This window comes from Castor canadensis, chromosome 2 (assembly GCF_047511655.1).
Source record: "Castor canadensis chromosome 2, mCasCan1.hap1v2, whole genome shotgun sequence".
Taxonomy (NCBI): Eukaryota; Metazoa; Chordata; class Mammalia; order Rodentia; family Castoridae; genus Castor; species Castor canadensis.
Genome location: NC_133387.1, coordinates 82,013,715 through 82,035,506, shown reverse-complemented (window position 1 = coordinate 82,035,506; position 21,792 = coordinate 82,013,715). Strand labels below are relative to the sequence as shown.

The 21,792-nt window shown below is 37.6% G+C and overlaps 1 protein-coding gene across 4 annotated transcripts in view; it reads left to right on the top strand.

Moving 5' to 3' along the window:
- The window catches only part of Rapgef5 (Rap guanine nucleotide exchange factor 5), a 229,622-nt gene that overhangs the window by 114,796 nt on the left and 93,034 nt on the right, over positions 1 to 21,792 (top strand). For all 4 annotated transcript variants that reach the window (XM_074065141.1, XM_074065142.1, XM_074065143.1 and 1 more), the window contains one exon: positions 7,961 to 8,086. In XM_074065141.1, coding sequence (XP_073921242.1) covers positions 7,961 to 8,086 — 126 coding nt within the window. The remainder of the gene's footprint in view (positions 1 to 7,960; positions 8,087 to 21,792) is intronic.

Here is a 21,792-nt window from a genome sequence, read left to right as displayed (position 1 = left end):
CAGTCTTCACTCCAGAGTATATTTAAAACAATTTTAAGTGGATATTAGTTTCTCATTCCTTCTTCCCAGTTCATGGTAAAGTATATTACTAGGGGAGAAATGCTTCTAGGCTGTTGAAAACTTTGGGCATATGAAGGATTAAGATGGCCACAAATCCCAGAGAGACTGGACCTGTTGTGCACAGATTTCCTACCTCCCAAAAATCTCTAATCTCCTCATCTGTTGAGGAAACAGAAACTCCCTGTTTTAATGCCATGACATGTGGGCAGAGTGAAGAGAGCATTTAGCCTTGAGTTTGTATCCAACCCTTGTGCCTTTGAATAAGTCCTGCAGAGGCTCTAAACCTGTAAATTCCTATAGGTTAGCACTCACATCTTCATCACCACGGTGTCCTCACTGCCAGGAACTACCTAGCACATATGGTTTTCATCTCTGTAAAATGGTGATATAAGGTTTTCATGAGGTTAAAATGAAGTAGTATTTTAAAAAATGCCTGCAAGTGCTGAGGGTGTGGCTCAGAAGTAAAGTGCTTGCTTAGTATTCGTGAGACTCTGGGTTCTATCCCCAGTGCCACAAAAGAAGAAGGAAGGGGGGAAAAAAGCCCGTAATCCTGGTACATAGAAGAGTATTCAGTGTTAGCAACATAACCTGATGTTAAAACCTCTAAAGCGGGAGGGGGAGAGGTAGTCCCAAACAATGTATACACATGTGAGTAAACGTAAAAATGATTAAAATAAATAAATAAAAAGGAAAAAAAAACCCTCTAAAGAGCACTGTCCCCGGGACCAGCCTGCCTGGGTTCTTTTCCTGGCTCTGCTGTAGTAACAACTGTGCCCCATATTCCTTCTGGGTAACAACACCGTGTTAACACTTACATAGCACTGTATACACAATGGATGCTCTTCTAACCTCTTTGTTTTTGTTAGTGTACTTAAACCTCACAACAAACCCTACAAGGCTGTAATTGCCACCATTTTACAGATGAGCTTGTAAGTGGCAGGGTTGGGTTTCTGACCAAAGCAATCTGGATCTGGCATACTTTTAGCCACTGTGCAAACTGTGTTTCTAACTTCTGTAAAATGAGGATAATTGTATAGACATTGTTGGTCATTTTGAAGATTAAGCAACTACGTGAAAAGCAATTAGAGTGCCCAGCAAGCACTCAAAAGGTATAGGCTCTGTCAGTTATGACTAGTATTATCATGATCATCTATCATGCTTTTTGATAAGAATATTGATCCCTGACATGGCTGGGTTGCAGCATCACTCCATTATGATATCTTCATGTAAGTAAAACATTCTAGTCCTTTTATTCTTTATACAAGACTAAGGGATTAAAAAAATCTTTGTCAAAATGTAGATTTTCAGTTTCTAATACGATCTTCAATGGGTAAATTTGTTGAACTTTGGAAACTCTTGCTTTGATTAAGTTAGCCATTGACCAAGGATTCAGTAATTATTTTCATTGTCTTCTGTCTCCTATTTGAATCAGTCATTTGATATTGCATATGATCACTGTGCACTATACAAATTAATTGCCAAATAAAATCTATCAGTAGCTAAAATGTACTTTAAAAAATGTCCTAGGGCTGAGGGCGTGGCTCAAGTGGTAAAAGCGCCACTCTTACCTATCGAGTGCAAGGCCCTAAATTCAAACCCCAGTTCTGCCCAAAAAAAAGAAAAGTATATGTTTTATGTATATTTCCATCCTGAGGAAAGCTTTTGAAGCTGTCATAGGAAACCAATGATCTTTTAAAATTCTTTATGTTGTAATGTATTTGAGTTTGCTTATTCTCTGTTTCTTTATCATATTTCAACTTTGTTCCCCTGCTTACAATTCTGAGCTATAATTTTACTCAGGTGAAAACAAGATAAAATATTGTTGGCCTTCCTACTCTAATATGAAATGAAAGTTCAGAACTGGCAGAGTGGCTCAAGTGGTAGAGCACTTGTTTTGCAAGTGTGAAGCTCTGAGTTCAAACCACAGTCCTCCCTGCCCAAAAATCTTGAAAGTTCAAAGAATCAAATATATGAAATGAGTGAGCCCCTTACTAAATGAATTAAGCAAATTTATAGATTAGGAAGGTTATTGAGGAAAGTAACAGTAGTAAGGTCCATGGAACTGGTTTCTGCCCACTTCATGTTCTCTGTGCACTCTGGCAGCATGAAGTTCGTGCAGGATTGCATAGGACAGTTCTATCCAGCCTGCCTCTGTATTAACACAGTTAACTCCACAGAGGAGAAATAAAACTTCTGGACTTCGTTGCTTTGCCTGGACTGTGAGGGTCTGGGAGTCACTGAGTGATTTCTAAGGCTATATGATGCTCTAGCATGGGGTCTGAGGCAAGGGGTTAGTGAAGCTGCCTTGAACACCTCACACTATCAGGTGCAGGTCTCACTGTGGATGCTTTGTAGTTCTTTACCCCGTAATCAAAGGGCATATTTTCTATTCCAACCATGGAGAGCTCTTTTTGGTTTTCTTCTCCAAAGAAATTTGAGAAAATAAATATGTGCTGCCCTGTTTTTTTTTTTTTTTTACTACGATCTGTCTTCTGCATTTTCCTGAAAAGAATTTTTTTAATATTTTCTGTTTGGGAAATAAGTACTTATAACTTAAGTAGTGTGTGTCATCACAACCCATCAGCTTTTTGCCATTTGTATTTGCTGTTTAAAAAAAGCAAAACAAAAAAATAGCAAAACAATTATATTCAGTGAATTTCTCTCCAAAGTTTAATTTTTAATGGAATGAATGTATTATGTAGTAATCAGTAAGAACTTATTTGAATACTCTTAATTTGTGTTCAGTAGCATTTGGTTATTGCAAACATACTTTCATGAAAAGTTGACTCTTCTTGGTTTTGCTTCCCTTGATAGAATTTTTTGTATGCTGCTTTTCCTAGGTATTTTAGAGAAAGTGATTTTTAAAGTTAAGATATGGCAGAGAATGTTTTCATACTTAGAACTATACTATTTAGCCTTTTGTCACAGAAAGACTGCTCATTTGTCATCTTTGTGTCCTTTCCAAAGGGAATCCTGCCCAAGTTTCACTTTTATCACTAAGGGAATAGACCCAACGTTTTTATGATTCCATTTATAAAGGAAGAAGACTTTTCATTGACATTCATTTCTCTTCTCAAATACTGAAAATCATATGAGTAGCTTTAATTATACAGTACAGTTTTTTTTTTTTCAAAACAGACCTTGAAATAAGGCTCTTGAATAACTCTTCTAACAGTTATACTTAATGTTTCATTTTTTTCTGGCTTAGTACTCTTAGGTTAACTGCTTATAATTAATTTCACATAGAAAATTTAAATCAAGAATGTGAAAGTCTAGCTCAGGGGCTATTTGTTATCTTGCCTCTGTTGCCATAACAAAGCTCTAAAAATGTATTAATAATTTCATGGGTTCCTTGAATTAAATCATTACATTATGAAGCTGTGAAAGGGACCCCCAGAGAATATCTGCTTCAGGATGGCGCTCCCCATCATCTCCACCTTATACGCCATCTAGGTTGTGTATGAATGTCTCTGTGAGCTGAAAGTTCTCCAGGAAATGAAGCAGCACCCATAATCCTCCTTGAAAGCTTTTTTGGCAGTTGTTTAGTAAGGAATGCTATAGAAGGTCATGAAAATATGTTCAGGAATTATATGGAAACTAGAAAATCAAGTCAGCAGTATTCCTCCTTTAATTACAAGATGTGAAATAAATACAAAATAATTGTTAATCTGAAACCCAGTTTTTGAAAGAATAACATTTTGTGTTTAAAATACATGTTTGATTTGTGCACCCAAGTGTCTGATTCTCATAAAAATGTTTCCTCCTGAAAGAAAGGTCTATATTTAGAATCTTTATTACAATGCAAAGAATGTTTAGAGTTCCTTACCATCTGGTGTTCACATAGAAACAACAACAAAAAACATACCTCTTTTACCTCTTCTCATTTCTAGCCCTTTATTCACAGTGCTGCTAGCAGTTGTCTTCAAAACTGTAGATGGGACCCCTACAGGAAGACTGTCTCTGAACCAGGGTCTGTTAGGGCTCATCCTGATGGTTTTGGAATCTGTGCTAGTGAGAGGAGGTGCAGGCTTGGTTTCGTGTATCGTGTCCGGCAGCTCCCTGGTGCTTCAACCTGGAGACCAGCCCTGCTTGGCCTCTTCTCAGTGTGGCCCCTCCATTATACAGGACGCAGAAAGAAAGATGAACTCATCCATCACACTGCTGAGTAAATCATGGATCGAGTCCCAGGGTTTGAAGGCCAATAGCAGGCCTTCCCCAATGGCAGGACACTGTGAGATGACACGGAAGAGAAAAAGTCCTAGACACAGACATAAAGGAATCCTCTAGATAGCAGAAATATACTCCTTTTAGTGACAGAATATTTAAAGAAATCCTCTAGATATCAGAAATGTATTCCTTTTAGTGACAGAATATTTAAAGAATGCTAATTATTTGTCAGTAGAAATAGCCCCAAGTAGTTTCCTTGCCTTCCTAGTTTAAAGTAGAAAACACCGTTTAGTCTCTGTTATCTTCTTAACTAGTTCTCTGACTAAAAGAGCATCTTCATGATTGGCCTGTATATTTAGCATCATCTCAGGTTCATGGGCTCCATTAAAATCCTGACAAACAGAAATATGCCCTTATGATGAAGGTAAAAAGATTTAAAAATAAAAATCAAGTGCACCATTAGTAATGCTTTATAATCTCACTCCACTTACACAGTCCAGTTTCCTTTTTACTTAGGCCGGGAGTTGACATTCTCCTGCCTGTTTCTGTAATGAAGTGTTGTTTGAATGTAGCCATGCTCAGTCACGTGCGTACTGTCTCTTACTGAGCTCAAGCTACACTTGCAGCACTGAGACACATGGCCCACAAAGCCTAGGATATTCACTATCTGTTTACCATCTGGCCTTTTATAGAGAAAGTGTCAATACTTGCCTCTTAGCTGAGTATTATGTGCCTCCTTTTCTCCCTTCCAAACTTGCTCTTAGCTGATAACTCCTAAGAAATTGAATCCTTCAGTTCAGGAAAGACTTTCCACAAGTTCCTTGCCACCAAATCTGCCGACCTACCTGCATATTTGCCTCTGGGTTTTACCTTCCCTCCTGTTCCAGTGAATGAAATACTCACATTTCCTACCAAGGGTAGATCTTTATCTTCTCTTTCCTAGTCAAGACCATTGCTTCTGAAAATGCACCTTCTGCTTCCTGCATTATCAAATTTCCCTTTCTACCAGGTGATTTCTAACACAGATAAATATGTTAGAATATCTCTTATCACCACTCCAACAAGCAAGCAAAACTCCCTTCAACGTTGCTCTTTAGCCAGGCCCAGTACTGTTGAAGGTACGTTATTAAAGTTTTATCCTTAACCACCTCAGGGAGTTAATTGCTGATGACTTTTGTCAAATTAATGTCAGTTATTTTGAACCATCTTATTTGATTCTTCAACATTTGGTAGAGTTTTCCCCCTCCTTTCTCCTTGAAACCCTTCTTCATGCTCCCCAGATTCTCCTCAAGAGCCCTCCACCTCAGTCTGCTTTATGATTACTCTGCATCTTCCCAATATCTAAGTGTTACTCAACATCTAGATTTACATCCCTCCATTCCTACAACCAGAGTAATACTGTCTGTGCTCTGAATGACCCCCAGATTTATTATCTCTGTCCTGGATTTCTCCTGTGAACCTCTAGGCTGGCAACTCAGCAACCCCACTAGCATGTAGAGACTCCCTCCCCCAGTTTTTCCAGTCTCAGTAAATGCCAGCTCCATCATCCCAGTTGCTCAGGCCAAATATTTTGGAGATTCCCAGGCATCAGAATCTGCTGGCTCTACCTTGAACTGTATCCAGATTCTAATTATCTTATAATCTGCACCACTACCACAATTTCCCAACCATGTCTTATGTGAAAACCAGTCTCCCACCTGGTGTTCAAGCTTCAGCTACTTCTCTCACCCTACCCAGAACACACAGTGATCCTCTAAAATGTAAATCAGATTATGACAAGCCACTCCAAAGAATTTCTATCTTGCTCAGAAAAGGAATCTGAAGTCTTTTATAAAGTCTGTAAGGAAACTTTGTGATCTGATTCTGCACCTCTCTGACTAGTCCCTACCAGTCTGCCCCTGACCAACTCTGTCCTACCATACTGTTCCCTTTTCTGTACCTTGAACATCAGGGCTCTTGAATCTGCTGTTCCTCTATCTAGAACACACTTCCTCTAGGTATCTACATGACTTCTTCGTTTCCTTTAGTTAGGTCTTCATTCAAATGTTATCCTTCTAGAGAATCCCCTGACATTCCTAGTTCATTAACACCTCTAATCGTTTCTCTGTCTGGTTACTCTGCTTTATTTTCCTTCCAGTCACATATTATCACCTGAAATTTTATTTATATGTTATGTAATTATTTATATATTATGTAATCTAGTTCCAGGATATGAGGAACTTGGGGTTTTTTTCTTGTTCGCTTCAGAATTTATAGTGGGTTGTTCAAATAAAGTCTGTTGAGCAATCGAACGAATAAATAAAGGACTAGGGATGTATGTTGAGGCTATTAAAAGGAGGTTGCAATAAATCTTTGTACTGTTAGAAAGATTGTCATATTGGATAGGGAATAGGCCTACATTCAATTGCTTTAAAAGGCAAAACTAATACTCACTGACTTGAAGTAGTTTTGAGTTTGTCTGCTGTAGTATGGGACTTTCCAACAGTGTACAGGCTGTCTTAAGATAAGCTTGAGATTCCTGTCCAAGGAAACTTTGAAAAGGAACTGGAAAACCACTTGTGAGGGATATTGTAAAAATAAAACTCTCACTTTGCTGGAGGAATTCTACTTGATATCCTCTGGGAGTCTGTGATTTGGCCATTTCAGGGATTTTGTTGTTTCCTTCTGAGTTCAAGAAATCACTAGATAAAGAGATGTCTTGTCCCTTGGTAATAAAGTTTTAGTCATTACTTTGCATAGATGGTTCTGTTTCTGTGATGCTCACTCAACACTGTGGGTTTCTTTAGCACAAACCTTTAATACTGAAGCCTCGAATCACTTGTCAGTCCCTTCCCCTTATTTGGTCAGGTTACTGAGTACATTCAAATTCTGCAGGCTGTATTGGGCAAAATAAAGATTCCATAGTTTTGACTTTTCCGGCCAAATGTAACTTTAGATTTCTTTATTAGATCATGCCTTGGTATGTCAGTATGAACCATTGTGGGAGGAATTTGAGCAGAAATACTTTATAATTTTTGTATTAGAATGACTTTTTTTTTCCTATTTCATTATTTCCCTCTTCATTATTATTATGTATGTGCTTGTACCTATAAAAAATACAATGCTTTATGGATTGTTTCCAAACCCTGATGAGTGAAAATATAAGCTTTCTTTTTCTACTTTCTTATTTTTAATACAATTTTCACACAACATTGAGGTATTTTACTCATATCCTATAGTAATTTTCTAGTTGTAAAAAAAATTATCCTATAATCTTCTTGGTAGCTGTGTATTTGTCTGTGGAGTGATCCTGCGAGAGCTAAAGAACTGGGAAGTTGTAGACTTATTTTTAGGAGTTGGTATCACTTCACCCTTTTTGCCAGAGCAGTTCCTGGCTAACTTTCCCATGGATTTTTAACCTCTTACTAGGCTTTGCTTATGTAACAGGAAACAGGCTGTCAGGAACAAACAAATAGCGGCGTATCAGGCACACACGTAGTAGCAAATGATTTAGTTTGCCCTTCGCTCTCAAAGTAGACTGATACATGATCTGAATTTGAAGTCTTCTGTTGTGGCATCTTTTGATTAAAATAATACAATTTCAACTTTGGAAAAGCAAATATTTTACCAAAACTACGATTTAATCCAGGCCACAGGGAAAAAAATGAGCTTATTATAAGGTGAACTTTGCTGTGGTGTCATGTCCTGGGACTGTGGATTTAAGTATATCTTCGCTTTTTCTCCAACTCTGAAGGCCGGGGTGATGTGCAAGCTTCAAGAAAGAGATGATATCGGACGCATTGAGCTGGTACAGAAGTTGGCAAGAGAGAATTGTCAGTTTTTGCAGACAGACAAAAAAGAACCAGAGAAGTCTGAACATGTAAGCCCTTTTTCCTCTTGGGATACAGGTTTGAAGGGTGGAGAATGTTTCTGTCTGGTTATATGTTTTTGAAGGAAAGAATATATTATTTTAAATTCTTTAGATTTGGGGATTTGCCCTCCCCAAAAGCATCTTCCTTAGTAAAAATGACAACTGCTCAGAGCTCTGAGCTAGTGGTTTAGGACACTGGATTTATAAGAGAACTTTCTCAGCAATAAGCCATGTATAAATATGAGACTCCATTTAAGCAAACATGAATGCAGTTCTGTTGTGATCCTGATTTGATGGCTTCCAGGCTTGACTTTGGAAGTCTTGTCCCATCAGATAATTTGGAGAATATGGATTTTGAAAAAATATTCCAAAGTACTTTAATTTAGTATGGGGGTGGATCTAATTACCAAAGGAATGCTTCTTAAGACATTAGAAATGATAAGAGCAGAAGCACAGTGTATAGATGCTCCCACTGAGTATGAGGGTCAGAGGGATACTGCCCAGAATCTCTTGAACTCTGTATTCCAACAAGAGCGACATTGTCTGGGTACAGTGAAAACTGGAGGGAAGGACTTTGTGCTTGGTCTCCCCACCTTCCCCCCAAAGCAGTTTTTCAACTCAAGCCCTGGAACTGAGAATGCTGCCTTCATGCTGGAAAGACAATACAGCCACTTTCTTCTTCTACACATTGTGATCTGCGATTTGTTGTTTGTAAGATTTCACTCTTGCTGCAGTACAATCCAGGGTTGCTTGGGAAGGGAAACATTCTTCTGTACTTATAAACATGTCTTTCTCTGACTTTAATTTTCTCTTGAAATTTTTATGTTCAACCCCTTTCAAGGGGAGAAAAATTGCTTCATGCTTTTTCAGCTCCAAGTCTATCAATAGAAATGACAGGGTTTTACTTGAGCAGGCAGGATGGTGAGATATTAAGGCTAACTGGCTGTTTTGTTTAATAACACAGGATGTGCCTGTAAGTGCTGCTTCCCTTTGTAACAGTTGGTGTCTCAAGGAGAATCATTGGGTAATTTCAAAGCCCTTTTGTTGGCAGTACTGGAACTTGAACTCAGGTCCTCATGCTTGCTAGGCTGGCATTCTGCCACTTGAGCCATTCTGCCAGCCCTTTTTTTTGTTGAGTATTTTCAAGATAGGGTCTCATGAACTGTTTGCTCAGGCTATCTTCAAACCGTGATCCTCCTGTTCTCTGCCTCTTGAGTAGCTAGGATTACAGGTGTGAGCCACCAGTGCCCAGCTCAAAGCCTTTTGATTGAACTATTCCAGGACAGAATATTCAGAAGACTCAGACACCTTTACCTTGCAAGGTACTATGGAAAGTTTAAGGGCTTGTTCAGGTTGTTAAAAGCACCCTGAAGTTTGACTGCATTGGAGACTGACTTCCAACCTGTCATGTGCTTAGGAACTTTGAGTACCCCAGTGGGTATTTTAAATTTCTCAAAATGACATGGCTTTTGATTCATTTTAATTGGTAGAGCAACAGTTTTCCTGTACTTTATTTTATTGATTTCAAGGTGTTCATTTTCCTACATTTTAGCACTCTGAAGTCAGGATGAATCTTAACCATCAATGATATAAAAACATTTCATAGTTCTTTCCTGGTGGTCCTTAAAATTAATGCTTTATCTTATAACTGTGACAACTTGAGGTAGGGCAAGATCTTTCAAAATCAAATAGTAGAGTACCACCTCACCAAAGTTAGAGATCATCAGTTTTAGGCCACAAAGAACTTTGTGGTCTTATATAAGGAAACACCTTGTTGCTTTTGTTTCATATTTACTTTATTCCAGAATATTATAACCAGTTACAGCTGATGAGATTAATACCCTCCAAATACATAATTAGAAATCTGAACTTGGTAGTGATCATTGTAAAGGTTTTTAACATGAGGCAGAAATTTAGTGGTTGAAGATTTGCAACTTTGCTTCTGGGTATTTACACTGTTACCTTCAAACCTTCACTTTAAGTTTATAAAATAGAACACTACGGTTTTGTACTTCTTGCATGAATATAGTGTGATGAATACATTTGCAGTTCAGAAATATTTGTGTTCCTGAGAGGGGTGATGGTGTATAAATGAATGTTGAAATTATGATTTTTCCACAAATACCTCCCCATGAGGCTTAAAGTAAGGAAAGGCAAATATTAAGGATTTTTTTTTCTTAGTGATAAATGTAAACTGAGCCATTCTGTGCTCTCCCTCTGCAGGATGATACCACTTGAACCAGTGAGCAATCAGGGCCGATATTGATGTACTGCACCACTGAAAGAATTACTGTATGCTAGATGCTCACATTTTTTTTTTTTACAGTAGTTTACTAAAAATAAAAGCTTCTGTTTTAATCTTTCATGTCTTGAATGTTATAGCTGCACTTTTTCTTACCCATTAAGTGGATAAGTTCTCAGTGTTTGTGTGCACTTTGGTTTTTCTTGCACTCAGTTTCTTTTCAGGCATACTCATATGCTCTTGCTTGTGGAAACTGTTAGAGTACACAGCATGTACTGAGGAAACTGCAGTTTACCAGTGTAAGCCCGGGTCTGATGCTGCTTCTTCTTATTTTAACAATAATGACCAAAACCTGGAGTTGCATAAAGATGTCCTTTCTTGTGTGATTTTAAAATGCTTCATTTACCTCACCTACCATTCCTGGGCCAAAGCTATCTAAGTAGACAGTGGCAAAATTTAAGTTTGAATCCAAATTGCCTGTTGAATTATTCTTTTTACTAAGCTCTATTGCTTCTTCAGTTCTAGGACACCACATATTTTTATGCATATGAAAATGAGAAAATTACTTTGAAGTATTACTGCATTGGAATGACATGAATTTGAGAGAACAAAGCCTTTGTTGCTGTTCTGTCTTGTTACAAATTGAAGAGGATTAGTGCTATCTGAGTAGGCATTTCTAATATTTTTCTTGAAGTGGTAAATGCCATGATTTTAAACACATGCAATTAGAGAAATGTTTCACTCTGAGTTTGTGCCAAGCTGTTTCTGACGTGAAAAAATGTTAAATTTGTAATTATTACAAGTTTCTCAGGAGTCACTCAGTTTTCCTATTTTCTGTTAAGTAGCTGTAGGCAAAATTAGGTAGCACTCATTCCTAAGTGTTGAAAATTATTATGTGAGGACTTAGAGAAGGGGGCAAAAATGGGGGATATATCTTCAAAACATTATATAATAGGAAAATTAACATTTAGTTATTCTTTTTTTACATTTTATTTTTATTATTTTTGGGTGGGGGTACATTGTGGCATTTACAAAAGTTCTTACAAGTATGATATATTTGATACATTGTCATTAATTATTTAAAGAAGTTATCTCTTATGTAGGTGTTGTTTACTAGTCTTAATATGACTATACTTATAGATGAAGGTGCATGTGTTACCAAGTGGGGACTTCTGTGCTTGACCTTGAGGGATGATCAGTGGTCACAGAGAAGGGCAGGGCAGGAAGGAATAGCATTTCAGGCAGAGAATCTAGCAGAAAGACATAATTAACTATTAGTGATTCATAGGGAATGAAAAGGGGTGGGCTGGAAGGGAGGCTAAAATTTGGTTGAGAAAGACCTAGTAAACCACCCTAAGGAGTTTAGACTTGCCTTTCTGGCAAAGGAGACCACAAAGAAGAGAAGTGTGCAATCAGTTGTGGGCACTGAGAGATCTGTCTGGCATCTGTTCAGAGGAAAAGTTGAGTGAGGAAGAGGGAAATGTTGGCAAGAATCTTAGAAAGCTATTGTAGTTGGTCAGGTGAGAAGTATTAGACTATGGGAACTGAGAAGGTGGTAGATGTTGAGAGTCACATAGACTGTGAAATTGGCAGAATTTGATGAGGGGGCATGAGAGATGTGTATGCTATTTTATATAAAGTAATTGTTTTTATTTTGATTATAGTTTATTTGGAGTAGACATAGAATGCCTACCAAATGTTTGGTCACCTTTGGTCACACTTGGTGTGACTAATGCTGTTATTCCAGAATCATTCATTCACTCACTGAGCTTTTACTTAAGTTGATATTATAGAGGATTTAGAGTAACCATGGTGGCACCAATTCTCAAGAAGTTAGTTGAGCTCTGGAAAAAAGACATTGGAACAAATAACAGATCTATAAGGAGGCCATGATGAGACTTCAAGAGAGACATATAGGAATGAAGGGGGGAATTTACAGCTGGAGGAACTGGATTCTCTCTTACAGCAGAGGTCAGAGTTTGACCGTGATGTTAAAATAGGTTTTGAATTGAACTTAAACAAGTCTAACTAAAGAAAAACATTCCTATTGGGAAGAATAGCATGAGAAAATGCATAGAAATGATAAAATACAACATATTTTTCAGAAATCTGAAATCATTCCATGTTACCAGAGTACTGGGAGTTGGGGGTGAGATAGGAGATGGTGACAAGGAAACAGGAAGATTTAGAGAAAAACAAGATTGGGATTCCACCGGAGGATCTTGAGGACTGAGAATTTTGAAATATTGAGGAACCGTCTTTGGTTTTGATAGTTTTCATTTAAAAAAAAAAAAGGAGAACTGGTTGGGCCTTTGAGAGGTAAATGATATTATTTCAGTCTGACAGATTAGAAAGCTGAGATTGATGAATGATTAGACCAAATTGGGTGAGAGTGAATGCAAGTCTGATTGCCTGGGGAATTGCATGTTCTCTGCAATGATCAGAGAAGGCTGGAGAGCTAAGACAAGAATATCACCATAGTTCTGAGAAAGAGGGAGCTAATGAGGCGGGCAGCCCTGGAGAAAGGAAACAGCGATTGTGTGGGAAGGGATGGTGGTGATGGCCGTGGAGGAATAAAGAAAGCTGAGGTGCTTGCTTAGTTTAAAGTTTTAACTCAGATTTGAAAAGCTCTTAAGTGTTCACATTTGATATCAGTAAAATAGCTGTCTTAAAGCATAGATCTAGATGTGGGTCCTACCTGGTAGAATACAGTTTTCTCTTCAGAAAACTGAAGCTGTAGTTTTCCTGAACATAGCCTATGCTTTGTGGTGTACTCAGTTGCAAATTAGATACACCAACAATGGTCCAACTGACTTCCACAACTTCCACTTACAGAAATGAGGAGTTGCAAATTGAAGAACTTGTTCAGCAGTACTTTCCTGAGGGGCCTTGTCTCCTTTCCTGCCTCTCCCACCCTGTTTTCTTCAGTTCCTTTGTTAAGTCTCAGGACCCACCCTACTTCCTTCCCCTTCTCTAATTCACTCATGAAATATGGGTGGGAAGGGGATTTTGCACATTCTGAAATTGAATCTTGGCGCGATCTGCTGCCTACGCCAGGGAAGGGTCCTGATCACTCAGCCTTTACCGGAATTTCCTTCTCCCTGTTTCCTGCAGCCTCATCCTGGAATTCTGCCTGCGTCAAAGGGTTTCTTGTCTAAGGATTACTAGAGGAGAAGTGGTTTGGAATATTCTGTGTCTGTTAATCTTATTTTACATATTAGAAGTTGATCTGTATCTTTTTCTTAACTTTTATTTGGTCTATCACTTTTTTTAAAGTACAGTTAAGTGAGGTAGAAATCTTTTTATTCTCTATAGAATACTATAAATGGGAGTGTTTTATCATTCTGTGTTCAGACTTAAATTATACATTAGATGAATATGATTTCAAGCAATCTTATCATTTTTTGAAGTTTGCCAGTAAATTGATTTAACCAAGAAACTTCTTGAGAATCCAGATGCAAGACGTAATTCATAACACATTAAGATGCCCACCTGCAAACATTTGGAATTATGCTAGCTTTCTTAGTAACAAAATCTTGACTTTGTGTTGGGTTGGTATCAAAGTATCTTTTCTTAGAACATAAGCTTCCCAGAGTGAGTTGTTCTGGTCCGATTTTAATCAGGATTAATCTGGCCACAGAGTAACATAAGAGTAGTAGCAGGTAGCATTTGCCTCCGAGACATTTGCAGTCTAGCTAGGAAAAGAATGTATGCATGGAAAGCAAGTAATGATTCAAGACAGCATTTAATGAAGTATCTAAATGATTCCACAAGTGTTGAGAAAGAGGGGGAAAAAAAAACCACCCAAAAAGAGCCCTCCAAGAGCCCTCTATGTTCTTGCCATTTATTCAGGAGTAGGGTTTATAAGTTTGGTTCATTCCGTGTACTTTTTCAATGCTAGATTCCTCCCCCCACTCCAGAAAAATGACAGCTAGACTGCCAGCACAAGTCAGTGATGCGCTCATGCTGTCTGGTAGAGCCATCTGCTCATTAGCTATATTTTTAGTTTCTCAAAAGAAGCCCATTGCAAGTCCTGACTAAAAAAAAAAAAACTAAAAATTAGTTTCAGTGTTTTTTAAGAAGGAGGAAATTGTCATTATGCTATTGGCTTATTTTTCTGAAAATGTTCAAGTTCATTTAAGTACCAATTAAGAAAATGGGTACTGGCTCATTTAGCTTGATTTATCAAATACATGTTGTCGAAGAATTTTTTTTATTCCCTACTATTCAAATGCTGCTCCCTAGGTTTATTAAGTTCTTACTCTTGTAAAATTAAAATAGTCATATCTCCAGTATGGTTGGGAAATCAATGAAGTGAAGTGTTGAGAACTAGGTTATTTCTCTTCTTTGACTTTTGCCTCCTCCATCCTGGTGGTATGTGTTGATCTAGATGCTTAGCAATCTTATATTCTTTTCTTCTCTACTCCCATGCAGGCCCCATCTGCACTGATAGAATAATACTAATACCTTACAAACTGTTGTCTGGTCAGATAACAGTAGAAAACTTTGGTGGATTGGTTTTATTGGGTTTATAATGGATGCTTGAAAATGAGAAGTTGCAGAAAGTATGCACAGACAGATAGAGACTATGATAACTGTGTACCCCTGAGGCTTGGAGAAATAAAAAGAAGAGGTATCAGGGAGTATAGAGATGTAGGTGCCAACTTAGGATGTGGCTTGGCTCCCCAGGAAATGCCTTGATACATTACTGTCCTTGAAGAGCTAATGCTGTACAAGAAATTTCAAGGCTGAATTCAGTTGCCTGTGTGGTAAGTGTTATGCAGGTGATGGTAGTTTCTCACAGGGACCTTAGCTCACCAATGGAATGTAATTCTCTAAGTAAGAGACAACACCTAACAGGGCAGTAGAGTAGCAAATAATGAGTGTCAGGCTTTCCAGGCAGAGGAAAGAACAGGTATGATTCTGCAAGGGACCTGTGTAGAGAGAATGTGGCAGCTCTAGGAGTGGAAGCAAGTGGACACAGCATTTCATGGCTGGGAGAGGCAGGGCCAGGTGGCTGTGGCATGGTGGTCAGAGACTGCAGGACCTGTGGGCTTAGTCTGTGTGTTAAACAGCATTAATACTCCTCCTACCTTAATGTGCTAAGAGCGATATCAAGCTATTTTGAAGCATTTAAGCAAGAATGAGGAAAAAATTAATTAAAGTTTGAGATTCCTTTGCTAAAGTGTGGGAATGGGTTTGAAAATGAAGGGTGGGTCCCACTCATTGTTTTCAAAGCTTTCTGACTATCCTTTCCCACTGTCCTTGCTCCTGTTTCACATGAAGCAGTAACCAGTATGCACATTAAAAATTTGCTGTGCAAAGCTTGTGTTCAGGGACTGCATTTCCAGAGAAGACGGAATATCTACTTACAGCTCAATTCTAATTTATTGTCTTTGCCCTAAAATACACTACTGCATTATTGTTTGTCTTTAGAAAGTTGACTTGGATTCTGTCCTGTCTTTGTAGAAATGAATTTTGAGCACACAAGTACCTGTTATGTAAAAACCTTTTGTTAATAAAAACACCACACAAGCAAATATATCCTCTTTAAGTATAAGTTACTCTGCTCTCTATTTGGCTCATTTGGATTCAGGCAAAGTTTGATGATCTTGAATGACTGAGACACTTCAGCTGATAAAGATGAGGAAAAGGAATTAAAAGATTTTCATGTTGTATGCAAAGAATCTTTTTTCCTTTTGAAATGGGAAGTGGGTGGAAACGAAACATTCCTTCTGATATCTAGCAGCCCTAATTGTTGTTTTAAGATAGCAAAAATAGAAGATTGCTGAAAATATAACAACACAACAGACTTTGGGCAAGTGTAGAGTCCATATTTTTCTAATAAATCATGTTAAATATCCATATTTTCCTTAAAACATGACCATTTTCTTATTTGCTATTATAGAAAAATTTGTCTACTCCATTACTGAAGCTAAAAAGGATGATTATTTAGGTCTCTAGAAGTCAATGATACAGCACGTACATTTAGTTAGAATGGATTTTTGTGGGGTTTTTCCCATTTTCCAAATTTTCCTTACTGTTCAAAAAATGGAAAAGTAATATGTAGCCTGTATGTTCATTTGTTGCACATTGCTACACGATCAAGTGAACAAGCCCAACAATTTTAACAAACCTTTGTAAATGTCTTCTCTGTTCAGGTTCCAGGAATGGCTGGGCATGATTAAGGCACAGTGAGTCATAATAAAGGATTAAGACTCTTCAAGATCTAGTAAATACGTAGAAGAAGAGAATAATGGTGATCATAAGACACTCAAGATGGCAGGAAGTAGCTTGGGGTAGGGATTTGTAAGGGGGCTCAGGAAAATTCAATGAGTCATAGGACCTCAAAGGTGGGGGTGGGAGTGGAATAGCCCAAGGTAAAATTTTTGGCCCTGTGCCATCAGAGAAAAGAGAATGATACCTTGCATGATTTTGCCTTGACCAGGATTCATAGCCATGGAATAAACTTTATGGTGATACCCTTGTGAATAAAGAGTTCTGATGATCCCTGAATGATGCAGTGATCCCCCAAATTGAGTTTTATGTTTGGTGGATGCTGTCACATTCTCCCTGCTCAGTGAACTGTAATTACAAGTATGGGGATTGTGAATTTTCCCTGTCAATCTGAGTAGCCTAAATGTCTGCTAGTCCTCTGAGACTAGCAGACATGTAGGAAGAGCTTTAGATATCATGTGCATTGATAAAGAAACTTTCTTCCCAAAACTGGACTGCTAAATAGGATTATAAACAGTTCCTTCTAAAATGGGCAATATAAAAATAATAAAAAATAAAATAAAATAAAATAAAATGGGCAATAAATACTATGTGATCAGTTAGTTCTGTTTGAAAGTCATTGGTCATAGAAAATGTTAAGATATTTCCATTGGCAATATTTTAGCCTCTGTAATTAGAAGCAAAAAATCATTAATAAAAACAGTATTTATTGGATTTCCTTTGGGCTTGTTAGAAGATGCTATAATTCAGTCTTTTTTTGCTTTTATCTCTTGGTGTTCCTAAATATATATTTTGTAGGGCCTAACTTGAGGCTAACATGACTGAAATGACCCTTGGCCCCAATAAAATGTGTCTGTTGAATGCTTCTCCCCTGTTTATTAGCAGTTGCCCTATCAGAAAATTAGCAGTTCATAAAAGCAGACACCGATAATTTTTGTCAGCAAAAAGTAAATAGGTTTTCGGATGCTTCTCATTAAACACCCATCAGGAGCACATATATATCCAAAAATTATCTCGATATTAAAATAACACTCAGATCTATCTCTAAAAACAGGGAGAGAGAGAAGATAATTGAAGCCAGAGAGATGATAGTGTTCCCTCTAGTGACGTGTATGACTTGAGCTTTATAATATATGGTATATAACATAATATATAATATAGAATTGAGACAGGAGTACATTTGGGCCAAGTTGGTACTGACTTATTCCTACAGATGTTAAGTTAAGGGATAAACCCAGGAGGTGAGGACAGAACAGTTTTAAGACTAAATGAGGTAGAATTCTGACCAACCTTAAAAATCTGAAAGAAGGAAAAATGGGACAAAAGAAAGAAACCAATTTGAAGTTGGGGATGGAGCTCAGCGGTAGAGCACTTGCCCACTATGCATGAGGCTCTGGGTTTGATCCTCAGTACCACAAAAAAGAAAATCTGATTGTTTTTAAGGACCATCCTTAAATGCCAGATGCTTGTTCACAGAAACCTTTCATGACTTGAACTATTAAATGTCTTTTCCATTGTAACTTGGCAAGCACATCTGACCTTTATCTCAATTTTAAGTAGATCCCATTTCCGTCCCAAGTCAATAAATCTAAAATCTCTGCCCTTCAGTATTACTCATAATCTTGGCATACAGAGATTTGCCCAGACCTGAGAAAATGTTCCACACCCTGGAAAAATTCTCATTAGTGGAAATCAGAGTGGCCTTAGGTATATCCAACATCTATAGCTGCTTATGCCCTGTCTGTCCCCCAGCTCTGACTTCTTCTACTTTTGTGTTCCACATCTGGCTAGTTTCCAGAATCTTTGAGGGAAAGTATTCAGTGAAGAGTGTCTTGTTGGTCCCATTTGGGCCCAAACCTAAATTCTGAGATTGTTTCTATCCAGAATAGAAGCTGGAACTGGTTCCTTTTCCTTCTGAATGACAGGGTGTAGCTGTAGACATTTTGGCCCAGGGACCCTATAAAGGGAAGAAGTGTTGGGTATCATTGGCCTGAGGAAGACCCAGAATGACCTGAAATATTCAGTAACTTTATGTGGTGAGCCACAGACATTGGGGAATTCTATCTCATCCCTTAGTGCCCTTTAAACAAGGGTCAGCGTCCCTGTTAACCAGGCAACAGTTAGCTTCCCCACCATTAGCAGTTTGCTGCAGACTCATGCTTGAGCTCATAGAGATGACTAGAAAAAATCATTCTGTGTGAAGAGGACAGTCAACCAAATAACTGTTTGGCTTGCTACCACTAATGATGGTCACTCAGCCACAGCACATAAAATTGACCTTGTTGAAGACCTAAATAAGTTTTAAGCATTTTTATTAGTATATGATAGTTCTGCATAGGGTTTCATTGTGACATCTTTTTTTTTTTAATTTTTATTGTTTTATTATTCATATGTGCATACAATGCTTGGGTCATTTCTCCCCCCTGCCTCCACCCCCTCCCTTACCACCCACTCCGCCCCCTCCCTCTCCCCCCCAACCCCCTCACTACCCAGCAGAAACTATTTTGCCCTTATCTCTAATTCTGTTGGAAGAGAGAGTATAAGCAATAATAGGAAGGAACAAGGGTTTTTGCTAGTTGAGATAAGGATAGCTATACAGGGAAATTGACTCACATTAATTTCCTATGCATGTGTGTTACCTTCTAGGTTAATTCTTTTTGATCTAACCTTTTCTCTAGTTCCTGGTCCCCTTTTCCTATTGGCCTCAGTTGCTTTTAAGGTATCTGCTTTAGTTTCTCTGCATTGACGGCAACAAATGCTAGCTAATTTTTTAGGTGTCTTACCTATCCTCACCACCTCCCTTGTGGGCTCTCGCTTTTATCTTGTGATCAAAGTTCAACCCTCTTGTTGTGTTTGCCCTTGATCTAATGTCCGCAAATGAGGGAGAACATATGATTTTTGGCCTTTTGGGCCAGGCTAACCTCACTCAGAATGATGTTCTCCAATTCCATCCATTTACCAGCGAATGATAACATTTCGTTCTTCTTCATGGCTGCATAAAATTCCATTATGTATAGATACCACATTTTCTTGATCCATTCGTCAGTGGTGGGGCATCTTGGCTGTTTCCATAACTTGGCTATTGTGAATAGTGCCGCAATAAACATGGGTGTGCAGGTGCCTCTGGAGTAACCTGTGTCACAGTCTTTTGGGTATATCCCCAAGAGTGGTATTGCTGGATCAAATGGTATATCAATGTTTAGCTTTTTAAGAAGCCTCCAAATTTATTTCCAGAGTGGTTGTACTAGTTTACATTCCCACCAACAGTGTCAGAGGGTTCGTTCCTTTTTCCCCCACATCCTCACCAACATCTGTTGGTGGTGGTGTTGTTAATGATGGCTATTCTAACAGGGGTGAGGTAGAATCTTAGTGTTGTTTTAATTTGCATTTCTTTTATTGCTAGAGATGGTGAGCATTTTTTCATGTGTTTTTTGGCCATTTGAATTTCTTCTTTTGAGAAAGTTCTGTTTAGTTCACTTGCCCATTTCTTTGTTGGTTCATTAGTTTTAGGAGAATTTAGTTTTTTAAGATCCCTATGTATTCTGGTTATCAGTCCTTTGTCTGATGTGTAGCTGGCAAATATTTTCTCCCACTCTGTGGGTGTTCTCTTCAGTTTAGAGACCATTTCTTTTGATGAACGAAGCTTTTTAGTTTTATGAAGTCCCATTTATCTATGCTCTCTCTTAGTTGCTGTGCTGCTGGGGTTTCATTGAGAAAGTTCTTACCTATACCCACTAACTCCAGAGTATTTCCTACTCTTTCCTGTCTCAACTTTAGAGTTTGTGGTCTGATATTAAGATCCTTGATCCATTTTGAGTTAATATTGGTATAGGGTGATATACATGGATCTAGTTTTAGTTTTTTGCAGACTGCTAACCAGTTTTCCCAGCAGTTTTTGTTGAAGAGGCTGCTTTTTCTTCATCATATATTTTTAGCGCCTTTGTCAAAGACAAGTTGGTTATAGTTGTGTGGCTTCATATCTGGGTCCTCTATTCTGTTCCACTGGTCTTCATGTCTGTTTTTGTGCCGGTACCATGCTGTTTTTATTGTTACTGCTTTGTAATATAGTTTGAAGTCAGGTATTGTGATACCTCCAGTATTGTTCTTTTGACTGAGTATTGCGTTGGCTATTCGTGGACTCTTGTGTTTCCATATAAATTTAACAGTAGATTTTTCAATCTCTTTAATGAATGTCATTGGAATTTTGATGGGAATTGCATTAAACATGTAGATTACTTTTGGGAGTATCGAGACATTTTTACTATGTTGATTCTACCAATCCATGAGCATGAGAGATCTCTCCACTTTCTATAGTCTTCCTCAATCTCTTTCTTCAGAAGTGTATAGTTTTCCTTGTAGAAGTCATTCACATCTTTTGTTAGGTTTACACCTAGGTACTTGATTTTTTTTTTTGAGGCTATTGTAAATGGAATTGTTTTCATATATTCTTTTTCAGTTTGTTCATTATTAGTGTATAGAAATGCTAATGATTTTTCTATGTTGATTTTATATCCTGCTACCTTGCTGACATTTCCTCATATACATCTATTGTACCCTGGTTTGGTTCATCCCTTCCATTCTCCCTGTTCTCTCACTTCCCCTTCTTGAAATGGTTTCCACATGTTTCAGTGTTCCATATTCATACGTGTATAGAAAATACAACCATATTCATCATCTTTACCCTCTTCATTTACCCTCCCCCTCCCACTTCTCCCTACCATTAACACGACGTGTTTTATGTTTCTGTCCTTTATTGTTTTAGTGTCTGTTCACTGTTCAGTGTGGTTTTGCCTTGGTATTTTACCTGTAAATACATTGTACTTTAATTAGTCTGATTCCCTTTATTACTCTTCCTTACCCTTTTCCACCTACCCTGTATTATTGAACAGTTTTCAGTATATTTTATTGTGTCTTGCTCCTATACAGATGTGCTTTCTTTCAATATTATTCATTCCCTGTCTTCTTCTTCCCTTAGTCTCTGACAGTCCCATTTTTTGGAGCCATTATATATATATATATTATATATATATATATATATATATATATATATATATATATATATATAATAAATTTATATTATATAAATACATTATTAAATAAATAAATTTATATAAATAAATTTATTTATATATAATAAATATATATAAATGCAATAAATATATATGATATATATATGATATATATATGATAATGCTTGTATTTGTATTTGGATCTGTCTTTGATATATGAGAGAAAA